This window comes from Salminus brasiliensis, chromosome 5 (assembly GCF_030463535.1).
Source record: "Salminus brasiliensis chromosome 5, fSalBra1.hap2, whole genome shotgun sequence".
Classification (NCBI taxonomy): domain Eukaryota; kingdom Metazoa; phylum Chordata; class Actinopteri; order Characiformes; family Bryconidae; genus Salminus; species Salminus brasiliensis.
Genome location: NC_132882.1, coordinates 40,394,662 through 40,415,151, shown reverse-complemented (window position 1 = coordinate 40,415,151; position 20,490 = coordinate 40,394,662). Strand labels below are relative to the sequence as shown.

Sequence of the window (20,490 nt, the reverse complement as noted above, 5' to 3'; positions counted from 1 at the left end):
TCCTCCGCATTTAACCCATCTGGTAGTGAACACACTCACACACACGTGTTAGGGGCAGTGAGTACACACACACACCCAGAGCGGTGGGCAGCCAACTCCAGCGCCCGGGGAGCAGAGAGGGTAAAGGGCCTTGCTCAAGGGCCCAACAGTGGCAGCTTGCCGAGCCCGGGAATCGAACCCACAACCGTGTTATCAATATCCCGGCGCTCTAACCGCTGAGCCACCACTGCCATTGGTGGGGGTTGAAGAAGGCGGTTGCAGCACGCAAACCTCAGAACACTAGTGAACTGGAGGCCACTGGGCTAAGATTCCTCAGGAACGCTGCCAGAAGTTGGTGTCTGGCTATGCATCATGTCTGCAGCAGGCCATAACAGCAAACGGGTGCTCTGCTAAGTACCAAAGACGCTTATCATGAGGGGGTTGTTTGATTGGTTTGTTGCAAACAGCTGAACGTTTAATAATTTCAATTGCAACTGTAAAGCCTTCAGTGCAGGTGTTTATCTCTAAACTGAGGTAAAATTACTGCAATGCACACTTTGATAAAAAAAAGAATACAATGCTTACTTTACAAAATAACATTATTATCTTCTTTTTTTTACACAAATGTCCTTTGCTTTGGAGAGTTTGTTGATGGAGTTTCTTCGCTCTTGGAGTTGTCAGACCAAGGTCTTTCTTTTCTTTGTTAGCTTATCTACATGAATTAAAATGAATTGTTGCCTGTCATAGCCACCTAACCACAGCCCTGTGCCCTAGCAAATGCTAAGATGCATGATCGACCCAATGCTCAGTTGACTTACTTTTGGTTGAATGTAACTTTACCTCCATAATCCAGTATTGCACACAGATTCAGAGTCCGAACAATAATAATGTAACAGCTTTTGGTTCCCTGAAGAATGTTTCAATGGAGGGTTCTTTAAAGAATCATTTATGCAAATGAAATGCGCAAGTGTGGACAAGCTATCTGGGGTTAAAGAACCGTCCGGTGGATAAGTCTTTAAGGAAATTATGTAATAAATACATTATGTATGAAATATAAGCAAATGAAGAGAACATTAAGGTTTTAAGAAAGGTTCAATTGATGGTTCTTTAAAGAATCAGATAAATGAGTGAACGTTTGAAGCACCTTTTTAAAGTCTGAGGAAAGTCTTAGTGGATGGCTGTTTAAAGAATGTGAAAAACCTTTTCAGTGGATGGTTCTTTAAAGAACCAGTTGTCTAAATAAGTTCAAGTGTGAAGAGCCTTTCTCACGTCTGAAGATTTCACTGCATTGCTTTGAATCTCATTAGCTATGTAGGTGAGAACTGTATGTGTCTTTTCAGTGGATGAGACGAGTGAATGTGAAGAAACGTTTAAAGAACCTTTCAGTGTATTGTTCTGTATTTGATTAGTGTTGTAAATGTGGGCTGGGAGTGTGCAGAACCTTTTAGGATAATGTAATTATATTATAAAGAGAGTGAGTGTATGCTTGCGTTTAAGCAAAATTATCTGTCTTATAAACTGCAGCTGACCACAAGAATGAAACGTTGACCAGCTGTGTTACCTCCATGTCCTAGTTTTCCTCCAAATCCTTTTAACTGTGTCTCATTCTCACGGCTCCTGTCGCAAGATCTTCCAGATCTTGATTGCATGCTTTGAGAGGAAGGCCCCTACGCCTTCAGCCAATTCTGACAACCAGCTCCTTTAAAATATGCATGTGTCTGCTTTGTGGGTGTATAATAAATGAAACCATAAGTGGGGGGGGGGTTGAGTAGGCGGAAATGGGGCGCAGCATCGGACCCTCCCTTTCCCTACTGGTTTGGTGTTGTTTTAGTAGGAATATCTGTTCAGCTGCCTCGAAGTCCAGGCAGAGCAAAGCTACAAGAAGACCCAATTTCTCCAAAGCAGTCAACCACCTACACAATCCACTTGCACAGCTTGGACTGATTATAGCTTTCCCAAGTGCTTCGCCTCCATGGCCACAGCTTTCAGGCTTTGACAGAATGCACATGTATGTTTTTAGGCGAGCTCCTATTGTTAACCTTGCATTTGAATGGAATTGGATTTGATTTGTTTGACAAATGCTTTGATTAAACAAATGTGTTTTATTGCACCATGATACCAAACCATAACTTTGCCTTAATAACTGGAATAGCTGGAACAGAATATACAGCAACATCCTGCATGGAGCGTAAACCATTTTCCAATATATGCATTCCTTTATCAGTCAGGTCATTGCATTCTACCTCTGCTGACCCTGAATAATAGGTTTAGTGTAAAGAACCCGTGAAGAAGAAAGTTTGAAGAACCTTTTAGTGGATGGTTCTTAAAAAAAGTTTTGTTAAAAATATGAGCAAATGAACCGAACCTTTTTGAAAGTTTGAAGAACCTTTCAGTGAATGGTTCCTGTAAGAATCAGTTGAGTAAATGAGATGTATGAGTGTGAAGGACTTTGTCTAAAATATAAAGAGCCTTTCAATAATGGCTTTTTAAAGAACCAGTTATGGAAAAGAGATGAGCTAATGAGAATAACCTCTTTGCAAGTCTGAAGAACCTTTCAACTGGTGGTTCTTTAAGACATTGGTCATGTAAATGAGATGTGTAAGTGTGATAAACCTTTCTAAAGATCGAAGAACCTTTTAATGGATGGTTCTAAAAAGATGAACAAATTAGAAGAACCTATTTGAAAGGGAAGAGTTATGTAAATGAGATGTGTAAGTGTAAAGAACCTTTCTGAAGATCGAAGAACCTCTCAATTGTTGGTTCTTCACAGATCCAGTCATGTTAAAAAAGATGAGCAAATGAGAAGAACCTCTTTGAATGTCTGAAGAACCTCTCAACTGTTGGTTCTTCACAGATCCAGGCATGTTAAAAAAAAAAGATAAGGGAATGAGGAGAACCACTTTGAAATGAATGCAAAGTTATATAAATGAGATGTGTGAGTGTGAAGAACCTTTCAGTGGATGGTTCTTTGAAGAACCAGTTATCTAGATGAGTGCAAGTATAAAGAGCCTTTCTTATGTTTGATGAAGCTTTCAGTGCATTGCTCTGAAAATCATTAGCTATGTAAGTGTGAACTGTACGTTTTCTTTGAGTGAATGGCTCTTAGAATTATTACTTAAAATTAATACTGAGCTTCACCGTTTACATTTACAAACTGAGGACCTGAACCCTATGTTTTGGTTTGAGAATGGCTCTTTAAATGAAAATACTGATACTTAGAAAATCACAGACACAAGTCATTTGACCAGGGGTGTCCAAGACATAGAAATCAAAAAGAATTAAACAAGAAAACACTAAGAAAAGACTAGAGGCAGGCTAGAAATGTGAAAAGAGTATTAGCATGCAAACTCGCATGGTTCTGTACAGAACTTCAGCAGTATATTTAGTGGCTAGCATGACTAACTCGCCCAGCAAAGGGGAGGGAAGGGAGGGTATTTCAGCTGCGCTTACCCATAAACACCAAAGTAAACCAATTTTAACCAGATTTACTAAATTGACAGGTACATAAACATCTAAACAAGAGGGTCATTTCTGGTGGACAGTTTCAGACCATTGCAGGGCTACAGGAAAACATATGGTATGCACAAATAAACTGAAGAGCCACAATACATATTATGGTTTTCTAAAAAGAGGACACTGGGGACAAATGGGTGTCCACCATGGTTGGGATGTTAAGATGACCTAAGTTGTAGGACCGTGGCAGTGTGCATGTGTGAGGGAGTTTTAAATGAACATTGATTCATAACATAATTATTCAATGAATTACATTTTAATAGCTTATACTATATAAATAAGCTCTTTTCATTTAGATGAATGTGTCAAATACAAATAAAATGAGTAAATAAATTATTTTATTTAATAAAAAGATAATGATTGCAGAAGCAAATGCATTTCTTATGTCACAAATAGAGACACACACAGAAAAAAAGGATGTACACTGATGCAACCCTATTAATAGATCCCCATAAATATGTTGGCAATGGTTTCCTAAGGCAATGACTTTGTAAAGATTTAAAAGTGATTGCACTGCGAGAGCTGCATAGTTTTACTATTTTGAAAAGTTTCAGATATTTAATACTCATCATGTCAGGGCACTGTCACCATGATTAGAGGAATGCTGGTTCAAATCCTCACACAACATGTTTCAGCGGCAGTTCAAAAAATGACCATCTTGACTCGTCAGAGGGAGAGTGTGCTAGTCCACCCTTACTTGCAATGGGGGCATTGCATGCCATGGGGGGGATTATGCATGGGTTGGGTAATTAGCAGCCCAAATTGGGGGGAAAAGGGAGGGTGATTTTATAATAATAATAATAATAATTATTATTATTATTATAGTTATACTCTGTATTACCTCAAAACTGATCAAGAACTAAAACATGGTCAGAAACCACAATCATGGTCTGAGATTGCTAAATGAACATTAACACACAATAATTTTATAATTTTAAAATATTCAAATCAACCCCAGATTGAACTTCATATTTCTGAGCCTCCAATATAGGAAGTCATGCAACCCCACAGCTTAGTCATTTTGACAAGTTGTGACACCCAAGGAATTCATAAGAATTCTAGCTAAAAAAAGATCTACATGAGAAAGTGACAAATCATGAACTTGAAACACAGTTGTGTCCTCCTTTAAAAGAAAGCCTGGCATAACCAAAGCAGTCTTGTAACAGTCTTAACCTGATATATTTATGCCCCCAAAATTGATAAACCAGTAAAACACAGCTGACTTCAGGAGGATATGGGGGTTCAACTTTATTGTCATTATACTAACACAGGGTTGTACAGTATAACGAAACACAGTTAGGCTACATTTCTGGTGCAGAATAGGCAAAACAGACAAAACACAAGACGGGTTGCCTAGTTATGATGAGCAATGCTAAAAGCATAACAATCTCTTCAGCTTGCTACCAGCACATTGCGCTGAAAGGACACAACCGGAGGACAGCAAGACTGGTACATCGGGTAAGACTCCTGTAAATAATGATTAACAGGGGTGGGTGAAGCACATTCACACTTGTGGTCGGAAGTTTACATGTAGACATGCAGCAGATCTTTTTCGTCCATTCGGCATTTCTTCTAGCATGGGAACTGAAATCTGTTGGGCATTATTCTCCTTTTTTCTGCAAAGCAGTTTAGATGCTAAACCAACAAACAAGGAAATATTCAACACAAATAAGGAATTAAGAATTAGGAACAAACTATAACTGAAATATAAGGCAAATTCCTTAAAAATTCAACATGAAAGTGAGACCTCTATTTTCTATCCACCCTCTGTTGCTTTTAGCCGTTCTATAAGAAAGGATTCTAGCAGTATGTTAGTGCTAAGCTAACGGCATTGCAGCTTAACATTTTAAGGCCCTTCAAGATTGCCTTGGGATGTTGGCAGCATCCCATGAAGCTTGTAACCGCCATTAACCCCTTACTGCAGAAAGGTTTATTACACACAAAGGTGAATTACTCAATAACTACAGGGACTTCTGTACAAACTGGTGGGGCTGTTCTGTGGTAACAGAAGTTTGTAATAACACGCCGCCACCGCCGGCGATCTATAGGCTGCTTAAGGAGTTAGTAACATAACGTCATAGTAAGTTTACCTTAAAACCATGGCTTCAAAATCATGTTGGTGGTCCACTGTAATAGGACGGAAATTGGGAGAACAGCATCTCTGTCGTTGCCACTCCTAACCAGGCCGAAAACGTTATTATAAAGTTCTATTACCTAAGAATAGCCCCACCAGTTTCTTCAGAAGTCCCTGAACAGTAGTTACTCAGTAACAGCCTTGGTGTGTAATAAGCCTTTCAGCATTAAGGGGTTAATAATGAATTAAAAAATAACACGTCTGTAATTTGAATTCATTACATTAAGAAAGCCAGAGGGATCGCACACTGTTTAACAACTCAAACGTTGTCAGAAACCACAATTGTGCTCTGAGATTGCTTAATAACCCAGTGTGGTTTGAGGCAAGGATGTGATGATTTAGACATGCAGGATGTGCACTGCCTTGTGACAAGTTTCCATTACTTATTACCTACGTCAGCCTCTGAAAAGGTCCAATGCAAACGTGATGAAGCAAAACTTGAGGAAAATGGTGTAAATTTGTTGTTTTGCTCCTAGAGCAGTTGCCTAGTGAAATGATAATGAAGTAATCGAACTGAATGAAGTCACCTCTTCTCATATTGTTCATCCTGTTTCATCCAGTCTTACTCCATCTCTTTATAATGTAATGATTTGAGGAGGAGAAGGACGTCTCTCTGGGCTTTGATGACAAATGGTAAATCTTTACTACAATAAGCAGCAGCAAGATACATGGATGTACCTCAGATTTACCGGAGCTGGACTGAACAACCAGTAGTAGAACAACCTCTGTTCTAACTATGATACTGTCGTTTTTATATCTAGACCAGTCTCCTTCCTTTAGTCTATGATGGTTGTTGATTACATCTTTTGGTCAAACAGGAAGAGCTGTTGCAGCTCTTCCTGCTTTGTTTTGTCATATGCTAACATATCCTCCAATGGTTTCCCCCTTTTGGAGGAAGACATCTTGGTTTGGACTTTTTAGTATGATAATGATGTCATTCTGGTGTCATTCTGATGTCATTCTCTTCACTGGCTTCCTGTAGCTGCTTCCCGCATCAGATTCAAAACCTTGACGCTGGCACTGGCCTACAAAGCCAAAAACGGACCAGCCCCTCCGTATTTGATGGCAATGGTCGATCTATGGCCGATCTCTACCAAGAGCCCTTCGAGCTTCAAGTACGGCTCGGCTCGACCCGCCATCCCTCAAAATCCACGGAAGACAAGCATCCAGGCTTTTTTCTGTCCTGGCACCAAAGTGGTGGAACGAGCTTCCCCTGGGTGTCTGAACGTCTGAGTCGCTCGCTGTCTTCAAACGCAGACTGAAGATCCACCTCTTCCAAAAGTACTTCGCAGAGTAGCAGAGTACTATGGTCACCTTACTGGCTTGTGTTTAGTAGAGTCTAAGCTTAGAGGTATCTTTGAATTATTAATCTATTCTAACTAGCTGAGGTTTTTCTTGGATAAATAGCAAAGCACTTCTGTAAGTCGCTCTGGAGAAGAGCGTCTGCTAAATGCCGTGAATGTAAATGAGTGCAGCAAAGTGAGGCAGTCACCTTTGGGTTCATACTGTAATTCCTACCCCATACACAACACAACAGAAAAAGCTGTACTTAAAAACTGTGAGATGGTCCTAGCTTGATATGGTCATTCTTGTGTGTGCTCAGAGTGCTCTGAAGGCCTCGCCAGTGTATTCTTTGCGTAGATGCCAAAAACAGCAGAGCAAAATAAAATGCCTCTGTCTGGTCACGTCCCGAGTTGGACTTGGCTGTTCTTATTTCAACAACAGTCGGCTTTTTGTGCGAGTATAAGTGGTAATGAGGTACACCCAAGTAAGATATCTCCTCAAATGCAAAAGGACGATGTAGAACAATTGTTCAATCTTTATCCAGCACCGTCCCGCACAGAAATTCCATCTTCGACCAGCTCTTGCTCTGGGTTTGCAGCGGACATGGAAAAGGGGCGTCACCCTAGCACTCGGGACAGCTGTAACCACACTGGATCACTGGCAGATGTTGTCACAAAGGACGTCTGCAGAGGGACATAATGTATTTTTGCAGTTGTGCAATGCTGAACGTGTTAAATCCTCCAGTCGAAGAGGAACAGCTCGAGCAAAAATGAGATCACCCTTGCAGAGTGACTCTCAGGAAGCTCATTTACACTTACAGTGTAGAAACAAATGTTCGGCGTCACTTCTGAGAACGAAAGGTTTTAATTTAGCAAATTACAAGAAAAATATATTTCATTTTTTAGGAACAGGAATCAATTACAGGAAGATCATTCCACACTCTTTCCTTTGTTTGTTTGTTTGTTTGTTTATTTATTTATTTATTTCCCAACAACAGTTTTTTAGTGCCTTGCAGACAGAGCTCTTGACCCAGAGCATTGGCATCCCACGAGAGACCCCTCTCTTTAGGATGGGACACTATAGAGTACACCCAGGCTGATCTTCTTGGTTTAGTCCACGGTTCTCCTTACTCACTTATCTTGAGCTGGCCAGTTGAGGACAGCTGCAGAATTACCAAGAAGTGGACTTTGCCCCCGTCTTAACTTAAATTCCGGTGTCTAAACTGTTTAATTATCTGTATAAAAGTATGAAAAGGCTTGTTTTAACTTTAGCAAGGCTGGATAAGTAAGATGGTGGTTGGATAAAAAAAAAAAAAACTCTAATTTAGTTTACTAGTTTATGGTGTTGCTGTTAGTAAATTGGGATTGAATTGTGGGAATTCAAGTCTAAGCCACCAAATGAGCAAGGAAAGACTTCCTGAGATGTGCGGAACAAACCTTGAGAGGACTTAAGGCTCAGCAGGGGAACTCATCCTTCTGTGGGCAGCACTAAATGGTCGACCATTGTTAGATATGGGGCAAACAGAGCTAGGCGATGGAAAGTTGCAAGGGAGTGCAGCAACAGTTGTGTGCAATGGGAGTGGTAGAGGTGGTCCAGAAAAAGGACAGCTTGGCGTGTACTGGAGCAATCTGAAGAGATGGCCTCCGGGAGGAGGTCAGTAAGACAGAGATGCAAGGAGTGAACGAATTAAAGTGTAATGTGTCTGAGTAGGAAGAAAGTGGAGAGAGCTAGCAAAAGAGGCCTACATTGACAACCATCCAATGAGGCAGAGGGGCCTGCATTCTTGTTGGACTTGCAAATGGTGATATCCATGGGGCTGCTGGTGGGTAAGGTGTAAAATATACAGGGTGAAAAAGCCTAGTTCTAAAAAGAATGAAAAGGAGATGAGTTGAAAGGGGCTGGGATGATAGGGTGAGGGGGAAGGATGAGTGTGGAGGGGTTTGGGATGACAAGGTAAGTGGGTGTTATGAATAGGGAAGGGTTTGAGATGGTGAGGGCAGAGGACGGAATGAGTGGGGAAGGGGATGGGATGATTGAGGAGGGATGAATTGGGATGGAAAAAGCAGGATGAGTAGGAAGAGCAAAGGAAGAGTTAGAGGGACAGGAAGAGAGCAGCTCTGAGATATGGACTGAAATAGAAATATCACCAAAATACCACCAACTGGACAACCACAGTAAAACTATAATCATCATGCAATATACACAGTTTATGAAGTTTAGTGAAGTGAGAAAAACATAGTTTTAGAAAGAGCTAGCAATTGCATGCGGCAGAAAAACTGGCATGTTTTATGAAATATTAGAGCAGGCAAATATAAAGGATGTTTCACAAAATATAACTAGACTAGTACCTTCTTCATAGCGAGAAGCCTTGGTGTTGTGGCAGGTAGAACCAGCGACTTTGGTGGTACTGTGAGCACAGGGTAAGCGTCCCAAGAGTCCCACTCAATTAAAATCCTGGATAAGCTAAGAATAAGTGAATCACCGCAATACTCAACACTACCACTTCTGCAGGAGACAAGAATTGGAGAATTGGAGACGTGTTCGGCTCAGAGGAATTCAAATTATTGCTTATCCTGCTGCCTGAATCGAGTTCAGTGAGGATGAGACTTGCTATAGGGATGGGACGCTGGATTGGAAGGAGCTTTAGGCATGTTCCTCGTCCCAAACCTCAGTTATTACATATTTTATAAACACCATAGAGACAAAAATGCACACATACATACTTAACATCTCCTCAGTTTCAGAATCAATATCAGAATCAATATCATCTAAATATTAATCTAGATCAATATTCATCTTTCACCAGCTGTTTCCTCAGTGTGTGAAAACTGAAAATCATGATAAATGGTCCAATGAACTATGAAGATTGGACATATTAGGTTTTGTTCCAACAGTGGCAGTTTTTTAGAATGGCATTTCATTTGGTGACTCCTTGCCATCTGAACCTGTTGATGTTAGCTCAGCTTTTGAAGGATTTTAAGGAAACCATCGATGACTTCCTGTTTCACTTTAGAAATAGACCCCCTCAAAACCCCCAACATCCAACTTCCCTACAGATTTTCTTAGAAAAACTAAGTGAATCTCCTGAAAAGAATGCAAGCTCTAATAATGCCAAAGGGTGAACCCAATAAATACATGGTAATTATACCACAGCATGTTCCGATCACGCTGGGAGGCATTATGACCACTAAGAGATCAAGTAAATAATGTTGATTATCTCCTAACAATGGTTCATGTCAAGGTAGACGGGGATATGTTAGATAGTAATTGAACAGTTGGTTTTCCTAGACGACATGTTGGATGAGATAAAAATGGGCAGGCATGAAGACCTAAGGCACTTTGACAAGGCCTAAACCTGAGCAGCGAGAGGTGTCTTATCTGCTAAATGCCTTAAATGGACCAGGGAGGTACTTGGCAGGGTCCTGGGTGCACGAAGGCATGTAAGGCTATCCCATCCAAACCAACAGAAGGGCTACTGTGGAACAAGCCACAGAAATGTTGAATGATGGTTATTGGAGGAAATGTATTACAACACAAAGCTTTGCCCCTGTGTGTGACCATTTAGATTGCCCCTACTAACCCCTGCCTAGCATTAAACGCACCTGACCTGAACCTTGAAGCAATGGAAAAAGTTTAGCTGGTCCTGTATTCTTTCACATCACATGCACCAGAACACACTGTGGGAAGAAGACAAGCCAGTTGAGGGAGGGCGTTGTTGGTAAAGTTCTGCAGGGAAAACCTGGGTCTGGACATTTATGTGGACATCAATTTGTTACATGCCATCTACTTAAACATCACTGTAGACCTGGTACACACCTTAGCATAGCAGTGAATTTCCCAGATGGAAGATGATCTACCCTGCCACAGTGGCCAAACTGTTTGGGACTGATCTGACAAACATGATGAATAATCAAAAGGTGTTGTCTGGGCCTCCATATTCCATAGATTGGTGATATTAAAGATATTTTTACCCTCAAAATATGCCTCAAAATAAACCAGCATTCTTGTCAGTGTGGTTTTCTGATTTTCTGAGTCAAGTCAATTTGTCCAAACATTTTCGAGGACCATCTGAATAATGTATGTAGCGTTTATTTCACCAGTTTCCAGAGGTGTGTCAGTAATTGTGGAGTTCTTTTTACCAAGATTTAATCATATCGGTCTGCTGAGCCCGAAACCTTGTGCCAAATTCTGGTTCCTGGGATGTCACCTTACCCCACGGAGCCACTGCTAACTCTTGGCAGTAATTTAAATGATAGGATTCGTAAGTATGAAGTGGCTTTGATATATAGACAGGCGCCCCTGAAGAAATGAGAAGGGCGGGTGTAACATGCTCAGATGCTTCCAGACAGATGTACTGCATCCTACAGTTCAGGAATAAACATCATTGCTGACCTTGCTTTTGTATGATCAAGATGGCATCTGTGCACAACTGGTTTTCCTGTGAACGTTATGTTCTTGCATTAGTGCGTTACGTAAGATCAACTGTTGCTCAGATCCTCAACGTCAACGGTGGACATGATGTCAGCGAGGACAGTGCGTCCACAACTACAGAGAGCAGTATTATAGTAGGCCTGCAGTGCATAAACCCCTCATTACAAAGACAAACACACATTTTAGAGTTCAGTGGTGTACAACCCACACACACTGCTCTACAGAGATAAAGTAGTGTTCAGAAAAGAAGATGCATCATAAGAGGACAGTGAGGCTTGAATGCTTGACCCAGTTTTTAGGACGAGACTTTTTGGAGCCTACTGTATATTGGGTGGTAGTATCGCCCTGCAAATTTTTATAGGTATTTTTACATCTGGACTTTTCATGCAGTACTACGAAGCATTTATAAGCACCTAAGCACAATATTTAAAAGCAGTTATCTCAGCAATAAGACTGCTTTTGCTTGTACAGACTCCAGATAACTGATTAGATGGTGGTTAACAATGACAAGGATTAGAAGAAGAATTGTGAAGGTGGTTAAAATCCCCCACTTACTGGCCAAACAAAAAGTTACTGAATTCACAATTTTCACAGGTGCCTAAAACGTTAGCACAGTACTGTAGATGAATCCCATTTAAAGAATCCCATTTAAAAATCATCTCATGATTTTTTCACTGTTACACATTTCTCGTATGTAATTTCATGGCCCAAAGTCACATGACGTCACAAGTTCTCACATAAAACCCCAAATGCCACACATGCACACTCTAAGCACAAAAGGGTTCAAGATAGTCCTTAGAATGGTTCTTTGAAAAGTAGCGAAACCCTTTCGGTGCCATTCGCAGGCCCGAGTTATCCCATGGGTTTTAGGGGCACATGCCCAGTGACCCAGGCCTCTAGGGGGCCCATGCGAGCAACTTTAACAAAATAGGGAAACTTGCCTTTTTAGGTTACACATCCAATTGGAAAACAAACTTGTGTTAATTGACAGGTAAAAACAGTAAATAAAGCATTATGATTGGATTGCTATTGCAGAATGTACCATTAACCTTTAAGGTTAAGGGGTTTTTGGAAATGCGTGCCACATGCAATGCAGCTGGTAGCAAACATTAAAGAGACTCGCGTCACCGTTAGCGGCAGCTCTTGCAGCCTGCAACCTGTGCGTAACTGCTGTAGCAGTTCGCAGTCAGCATGGGTTGATACTGACTCTGATCAGCCTTATCTAGGGAAAAATCCTTATTAAGCATTCTACAACAGAAGTAAGTGTGCTGTCCCTGATGGCTGGTAAATCTGACTTTGCCGATGTTGTGACTGAATTTGCTAAAAGGTAAGCCAGGATTAAGCTGATTTAAAGATTTTGGGTCACAATTTAACTGAATATTTGGTAGAATGAACAAATTAATGAAATATTCCACAAACACAAAAAAAACAAAAACCCAGACCACTAAAACAATAGTCACACTGGGGCCCACCACTACATGTTTGTGCCCAGGGGCCTATGATTGAATATTTTAATATAATAATCATTTTTTTTAAATGTCCTTAAAAGAACCTTCTACAAAAGAAGAATCAGTTAATCAGGCGAAGAACCATTTAAGATTCACATGGTTCTTTTAGCTGTAACAGTTCTATATACAACCAAAGAACCCTTATATATATATATATATATATATATATATATATATATATATATATATATATATATATATATACACATATATACACACACACACACACACATAAAGTAACATAATTATGTGGGAATATTGATAATCAAGACATAACTTGTGATCAGAGTCACTTCATGTAAGATCATGTGTGAAGGTGAATTTCTAGTTAATTCTAATTAATCACTAAGATAATTAGCTCAGGTGCATGCTGTTCATTTTAGTTTTAATTATATATTATAAATTAATTTAATTTAATAATTTAGCCCAAAAACTACTAAAAAAAAGTGTTTCGAACCGGGAACAAAATATAAAACGAGAAAAAAATATAAAAGTAAAAAGTAAAGATGTAAAAGTGTGAGTTTATTTGTTTGTTTGTTTGTTTTTGTTTTGTTTTTTGAAAATGTCTAAATCTAAAACACAAAAATTATATTTTAGTATTAACAAAGTACAATTTCTTCCCTTTTCGTGAAGATTTTCTAAAAAAAAAAAACAAAAAAAAAAACACGTCAAAACAAACCAAATCGTTGACCAAAATAATAAGAAACGGATGCTGCCTAATTAACTATGCGAAGCCGTGCGCAATGATTGGCGGAGGGCTCCCAGCGATGCCGTGACGTGTCACGTGTAAAGCCTCGGTGAAGTTCAGTGAAAACAGCCAGACCGGGAGGCTGGAGGACAGAACCAGCACGAGCGTCGAGGATGTAATTTCATGCACTCGTTCACGGGTTTTACAACAAAAATCACACAATAATAACAATAATGCACTTATATCTGAGGCCATTGAGCTGAAAGCGGCGCGATTCTTCTTAAGTCTTGAGATCTTGGCGGCTTTTCAGAAGTTCTGAGGATTGAACAGCAGGTAGGACCGTGTTTTACTCCTGTCCTGTGAGAGGCTTGTCCTCTTTACGTGTGTGAGACTAGACTTGGGAGATGTTGGCTAGCGCTATGTGCGTTATTTAGACGTGTCAGAGCACTGGACACTGTCAGAAGAAGGGCACTGCCCACGACTGGACCTCAAGGACCTGAGATCCAGCTGCGGTGGACGCTGGAAGCAGTGTAAACGTAGCTACCATCTAACTCTCTAAGGTCCCGTTATGTGTCTTAAATAGGCTGGACATTATCTCTGTTCTCTACACTACAAAAGAGGGTTCTTGGAAACTTTAGGTTATTTTTAGAACCACAAGTCGCTCAGGCTCAGTAGAGAACCAGTGGCTTTACTGAAGAACCCTTGCAGGATTTTTTTTAAATGTATTTTTATTACTAAATTGCTGGGAAATGTAATAATAAATTAAAAATACAGTGGTTTAAGTCCATGTAATAATCAATCGATCAATCAGTCAATCAATCAATACATAAAAATAATATATATAATAATAATTATATAATAATTATAATAACTAACAGAATATAGTACAACTATATACTTAAAAAATACTTATAGAAATGTAATCTTAAAATTGTGCACATAACTTGGTCAAAAATGGAAAAATGGAGAATTAATAATACAATATAAGGTCTTCAGTACCATTTATGCCAATAATGTGAGACCTATTTTCATTAGATTATTTTTTTTATATATTTCCAGGTTGATTATTTGCAACCTCTGATTACATTATTTGGGTTTCATTACATTTTTGACTGAATTAAGTGCTTAATTATTACATGAGGCAGTGGTGGCTCAGCGGTTACAGCGCCGGGCTATCAATAACAGGGTTGTGGGTTCGAGTCCTTGAGCAAGGCCCTTTACCCTCTCTGCTCCCCGGGTGCTGGAGTTGGCTACCCACTGCTCTGGGTGTGTGTACTCACTGCCCCTAGTGCACTAGTGTGTGTGTGTGTTCACTACCACAGATGGGTTAAATGCGGAGGACACATTTCACTGTACAGTGACAAATACGTGCACCTTTACATTACCAAGAAATGATCACAATATTAAATGCATACAGGTCCTGAAAAGTAAGTGTGAATAACATAAAGCATTTATGATATAGACTTTTCAGTGTCACCAAAATGTAAATTTTTTGTTTATTTTGTATATTATGCCATTATTAGTATTATTGGTATTATATAATTGTAAAATCTTGCTAGGGGCATCATCTTTGTTGTTTGTTTTATGGTTGACGTCTCATTCAAATATGTCTAGGTTGTGAAAGCGTTTAGAAAATTACAGCTTTTTACCACTGAAATGTGGGCTACCCTCCATGTATTCTGAGTAACGAGATGTGTTGGGTGGCTAGGACCTTTGCGAAACAGCTGCAAACCACACTGCGCCTTAAATGCAGTAGGCATGAGTGGTCAAAAGGGGACATTCCAAATACCACTTAGAGCTTCAGACAATTCACCATGACTTAGGTTTGTGTCAGAGAGATTATTTGTTACTGCTCGCTACTACTGCCTTTATTGAGTGGGGAGGTAGTTTGTGGTGCTATACTTGTGACCCCTAGTGGACAATAGTGGAATGCAACGCTCATCTTCACACATTGCTGTGGTGCCCAGTCCTTGGTCCTGGAGATCAGATCTAATTCACCTGTCCCTGCTAAGGAGTTCAGATGCCTCTGAAGGTCTGGTATATTAGTTTAGGGTTGGAGTTGAACTTATATGAACTTTACGTTCAGTATGTAACCTAGTTATTTGGATCGTTAGGGACTAGAAACATGAAATAAATAGCCTAGAGTTTGGTGACAGTTTGGTACCAAGATTATCTCCAAGATTACTGATCACCAAGACCAGGATTGGGCGCCCCTGACACTATTTAAAAAAGTGAGCACTTTCCTTTGATCAAATCTGTTTAAATGACATCTTGGTATTATTTCTCTTCTAAACCAGGTTTAAGATACCATCAAACATCACCGTGGCAATGTTTCTGGTCAACGGGACAGAGATGTCCCCCAATTACAACTCGTCAGCCGGTAACGGCTCAGGGGAAGACTATTACGACGACTATGATGAGCACACGGAACTCCGAAAGTCGCTCAACATCATGTCGCTCATCGTCTACTGTCTGGCCTTTGTGCTCGGAGTGGTCGGGAACGGTGTTGTGATCTGGGTGTCGGGTTTCAGGATGAAGAAGACGGTTAACACGGTCTGGTTTCTCAACCTGGCTGTGGCAGACTTTCTGTTCACTGCATTCCTGCCCCTCAGCGTGGCCTACACTGCCATGGGCTTCCACTGGCCATTTGGCCGCTTCATGTGCAAACTCAACAGCACCCTCAGCTTCCTCAACATGTTTGCCAGCGTCTACATCTTGATGGTGATTAGCGTGGACCGCTGTGTGTCTGTGGTGCGTCCCATATGGGCACAGAACCACCGCAGTGTTGGCCGCGCGTCCGTGTTGAGCCTCGTGGTCTGGGTTTTTGCTTTGCTGTTGAGCTCTCCCTACTTCGTCTTCCGGGATACAGCCCCAGGCTATGACAACGAGAATGTGATCAACTGCTTCAACAACTTTGCCTTCTCAGACGACTACGAGACAGCCGAGGTGGTGGAGCTCCGGCTCTTGCGGCACCGCGCCATGATCATCACGCGCTTCCTGCTGGGATTTGTCATACCTTTTTCCATCATCGTCTCCTGCTATGCAGTCATCGTACACCGCCTCAAAAGAAACCGCTCCATGTCCGGCCGCACCGGGCGCCCTTTCAAGATCATCGCTGCCGTGATCACCGCTTTCTTCCTGTGCTGGGCTCCGTACCACATCCTGGTGCTGATCGAGATGGCTAACCACATGGCACCCGAATACAGCCCCACCCTGGAGCATGTCACCACCATTGGCATTCCCATAGCCACCAGCTTGGCATTCCTCAACAGCTGCCTGAACCCGCTCTTGTACGTGTTCATCGGTCAGGATTTCAAAGACAAGGTGCGGAAGTCCGTCCTGAAGGTTCTGGAGACGGCTTTCACCGAAGAGGTGTCTCGCTCTAACACCTACACAGCCTCCATGCTACACAACCGTAGCAAAGAGCAAGGGAGCAAATCGTTTTCCGATGTCGAGGTGTAAGGGACAGAGGCATGCGCTCACTTCTAGGAGAGGTCGCACTCTTGCATAGCAATTTTGGCTTGTGTAATTAAGAGAAATGGCAGATTTTTAGCATTCAGACATCTCTATGTACCTATTTGAGCAGCATCTCAAAGCCAAATGCTTGTGGACTACTTCTGCAGTTTTTGCAGACAAGGACTTGAAATGATGCATGTGTGGTACAACATACGGTATGTCAATCTCTGCGGCTGTATGAAGGATGAAAATAAGGACTCTTATTGAAGCTTGAGTTGGAAAGTGAGGTTGGCTCTGGTAGTTGCTTATATGCAAAGTACTGTTAGCGCCTTCCGGCAGTCCAAAAGCTTTAGATGACGATCTATGCCTTATACTTTGGTTTGGGTATGAATGCATTTGTCCTGGGCTAGTAAAGATAACAAGTACTGATTAAATGTACCATGAATCTAGAATGATTTTTGAGTTGTTAGGTCAATTCTTTACCTGTTCTTGACTCAACAGTCACATTTCTCAGAAAGAGATGAGAAGTTTTTTTCACTTATGTAGCTTCCCTACAGTCCCTCCAAATAGGCCATAAAGCAAATCCATCATGGTAGATTATTTAATGCCAAATTCCAGTTTTGGGTTTCAACTCTCTAAACGAGTTGTTAACATGTTTTTGTACTGTAAACTATAAATTGAATTGCAGATTATCTTAATTTCTTATCATTTAAATTCTCATATTGATGGCGTAATTGGTCGCATGACCAGAACCATTAACTTCAAGTATGCGTCTAAAAAAGAGCTCTACAAAAGGAAGTTGGTAAAACATGCTAGAATACAGCTACCACTGCCATATTGGGTACATGTCATATTTAAAGGTTGACTATATTTTTTATGTCAGTGAAATATGTCAGTGGTCAAAGGTGTTACTGGTGGGTTAACAGTTTCTCTTAACATTTGCTGTTGATAACTCAACTGTCATTTGTTTTATTTCATACAGCTATGGTGATTTGGTTTTCAGAAAAAGAGGGCACTGGCGGTGTGCATGTATGATGACAGGAGAGTGTTAAATATCTCTAAATTATTATTACTATATTAATGAACACTAATACAGAAACATTTACTCATTTACTGTAACCCTAATAGCCTTGATGGCCTTCATCTCCTTTCAGTTCACTTGTTGTGAAGGTTATAAAATTATATATATACAAAAAGCAAAATTACTTTTACAATCTTTACATTATATTTTTAGTTTCATGCAAAAATATATGATCAAAAAAACATAAATAAAATGAAAGTCAGATAAAGGCAAACTGATGTGTTTATTTACATTTCCGTAAGTATTTACGGAACTGTGGCAGGAGGAGATGTAGACCAATAGTGGCGGTGAGAAGGCGGGACTTGTTAAATACAAAATGTGTGGCCACTGTACAAACAAACATTAATGTTAAATACATGAGAAATCCCAGACAATTTCGATGTGCCCAACCAGATGCATTTTTTACATCCATTTTTCACACATATAGCTTGATTGATTTTATGATATGATACAGTAGAGACTACATGCAGCATTTTCGTCATTATATCCGTATATCAAGCTCATATATATATATATATATATATATATATATATATATATATATATATATATATATATATATATAAAATAACTTATACTGCTTGGGCTTAAAGAGCTTGATACATTAAGATTTTCATGTTTTTATTGTTCCTAAAGCTGCTGGAAGCTTCATCCCTAAGAAAGAAGCAGTGATGATGGAAATTCTGAGCGAGCTTTACTCCTTTTCTTGTGTGTATTGAACCTTATAGGTTTTAATAGTGCAGGTAGGGTTTCATTGAACTGGCTATTAAAGGGCATTAAAGGGACTTTATGTAAGACAGCATGAAGACCCTGACTTCTCAAAGCAGAAGCCACCCAGAAGCTAGACCAAGTTCTCACTCCCTTGTACGATCACACAGTCAGTTTTCATATTATGACCATATTATGTTATGTTATGTGTAAGAAATGTCAGAGGTGTTGTCCAAGTATTGTACATAGGGCTTTAGCACTTGATATGCAGTTGCTGAAAGTACCCTGTTCAGAGTGTATGCAATGCCACATATGTCACAACAATGCTGTGTATTTCCTGCCTGGCATTGCTCGGTATATTCAATAATGCATTTTCATGATGCTGTTTATAAATGTATGTATTTTTGTCATGTCTTAAATGTACTTTTTTAGGTGTAAATTCACTAACAACATTAAATGTATCAAATCCAAATACAGTTCTGAGTTATTCTAAGGCAGACTTGATGCACTGTAGCCTACAAACTGTCCAGGCTGGTGGCAGGTCCATTTTTATGTCCACAGGCAGGCAGCATGTTGGACTGAATTGCGCCTTTAAGCAAATCCTGATTTTTAAGGAACAGCAGCCAGTAGGAACAAACAGAGCATATGTAGGCTTCATTTATTCACTAAATGTTCACACTTAGTGGCTTTTTACACATTAATATCATTTGTGTGTGCGTTATCTCTATAATGGAGCGGCCCGAAATGCAGCCTACCTCTGCAACTACTGTACAAGGGTTGACGCTAGCATGCTGCGACGTGGGTGCTCACACTGCAGGTGGCCTGTAAAAATATTGAACCCTTCCCAAAAATATTATTCCAAAATGGATACGAGGGTGACTGTCTTGCCGACTGTTGGTGTCTCATATTAGGGCAGTGGTGGCTCAGCGGTTAGAGCTCCGGGCTATTGGGTTGTGGGTTGGATTCCTGGGCTCGGCAAGCTGGCAAGACCCTGGCAAGGCCTTTTACTCTCTCTGCTCCCCGGGCGCTGGAGTTGGCTGCCCACCGCTCTGGGTGTGTGTGTACTCACGGCCCCTAGTTCACTAGTGTGTGTTCACTACCACAGATGGGTTAAATACGGAGGACACATTTCGCTGTACAGTGACAAATACATGCACCTTTACCTTTATTTATGCAACAATTGCCGCCTTAGGATGTGTCCAGTCTCCAGCCCTGATTTCAGGGTTAGCAAGTTAACTAGCATGCTAACTTGTGTAAGGGAGCATAGGAATGTGAAATGGAGAAATGTTTTTGGTCATTCTTTTTATATATATCTTTTTTTGGCATCAGCTTTAAACTCCACAGTCTCTTCTCAGGCCTTTTCTGGTTCTTCTGATGGAACCCATCATAGACAGAGTATCTATCTGGAGCTCCAGTCTCAGGTTGTCCAGAAGAGGGTCCATTTGGGTAACAGCTGTACAGGGGGAATGCACCCACACAGGATTAACAGTCAAATAGTCTCAAATTTCTACTAATTGCTTGTCTTATGTTGTGTGCATCCTCAGTTGGTGCACATACACTGCTATCATGTGGTTGGACAATTTCTGTTGTGTGCTATTCTTGACATACCAAGCAACACCTCCGACAAGAACTGTAGGTGAGGATTTGGAACTAAGAAGAGCATCTCCATAGTCCCATAGAACACCACTCTGTGGATACAGTGCATGTG

The 20,490-nt window shown here is 40.6% G+C and overlaps 1 protein-coding gene across 1 annotated transcript; it reads left to right on the top strand.

The window, feature by feature from the left end:
• Positions 1-13,742: 13,742 nt before the first annotated feature.
• On the top strand, positions 13,743-18,568 carry fpr1 (formyl peptide receptor 1). Its single transcript, XM_072679018.1, has 2 exons — positions 13,743-13,870; positions 15,835-18,568. Exon 2 carries the CDS (start codon positions 15,866-15,868, stop codon positions 16,997-16,999), a length of 1,134 nt encoding a protein of 377 aa, XP_072535119.1. The 5' UTR covers positions 13,743-13,870; positions 15,835-15,865; the 3' UTR covers positions 17,000-18,568.
• Positions 18,569-20,490: the final 1,922 nt, after the last annotated feature.

Coding starts and splice junctions, on each gene's coding strand:
- fpr1 (XM_072679018.1), top strand. CDS start 15,866: ATGTTTCTGGTCAACGGGACAGAGATGTCCCCCAATTACAACTCGTCA.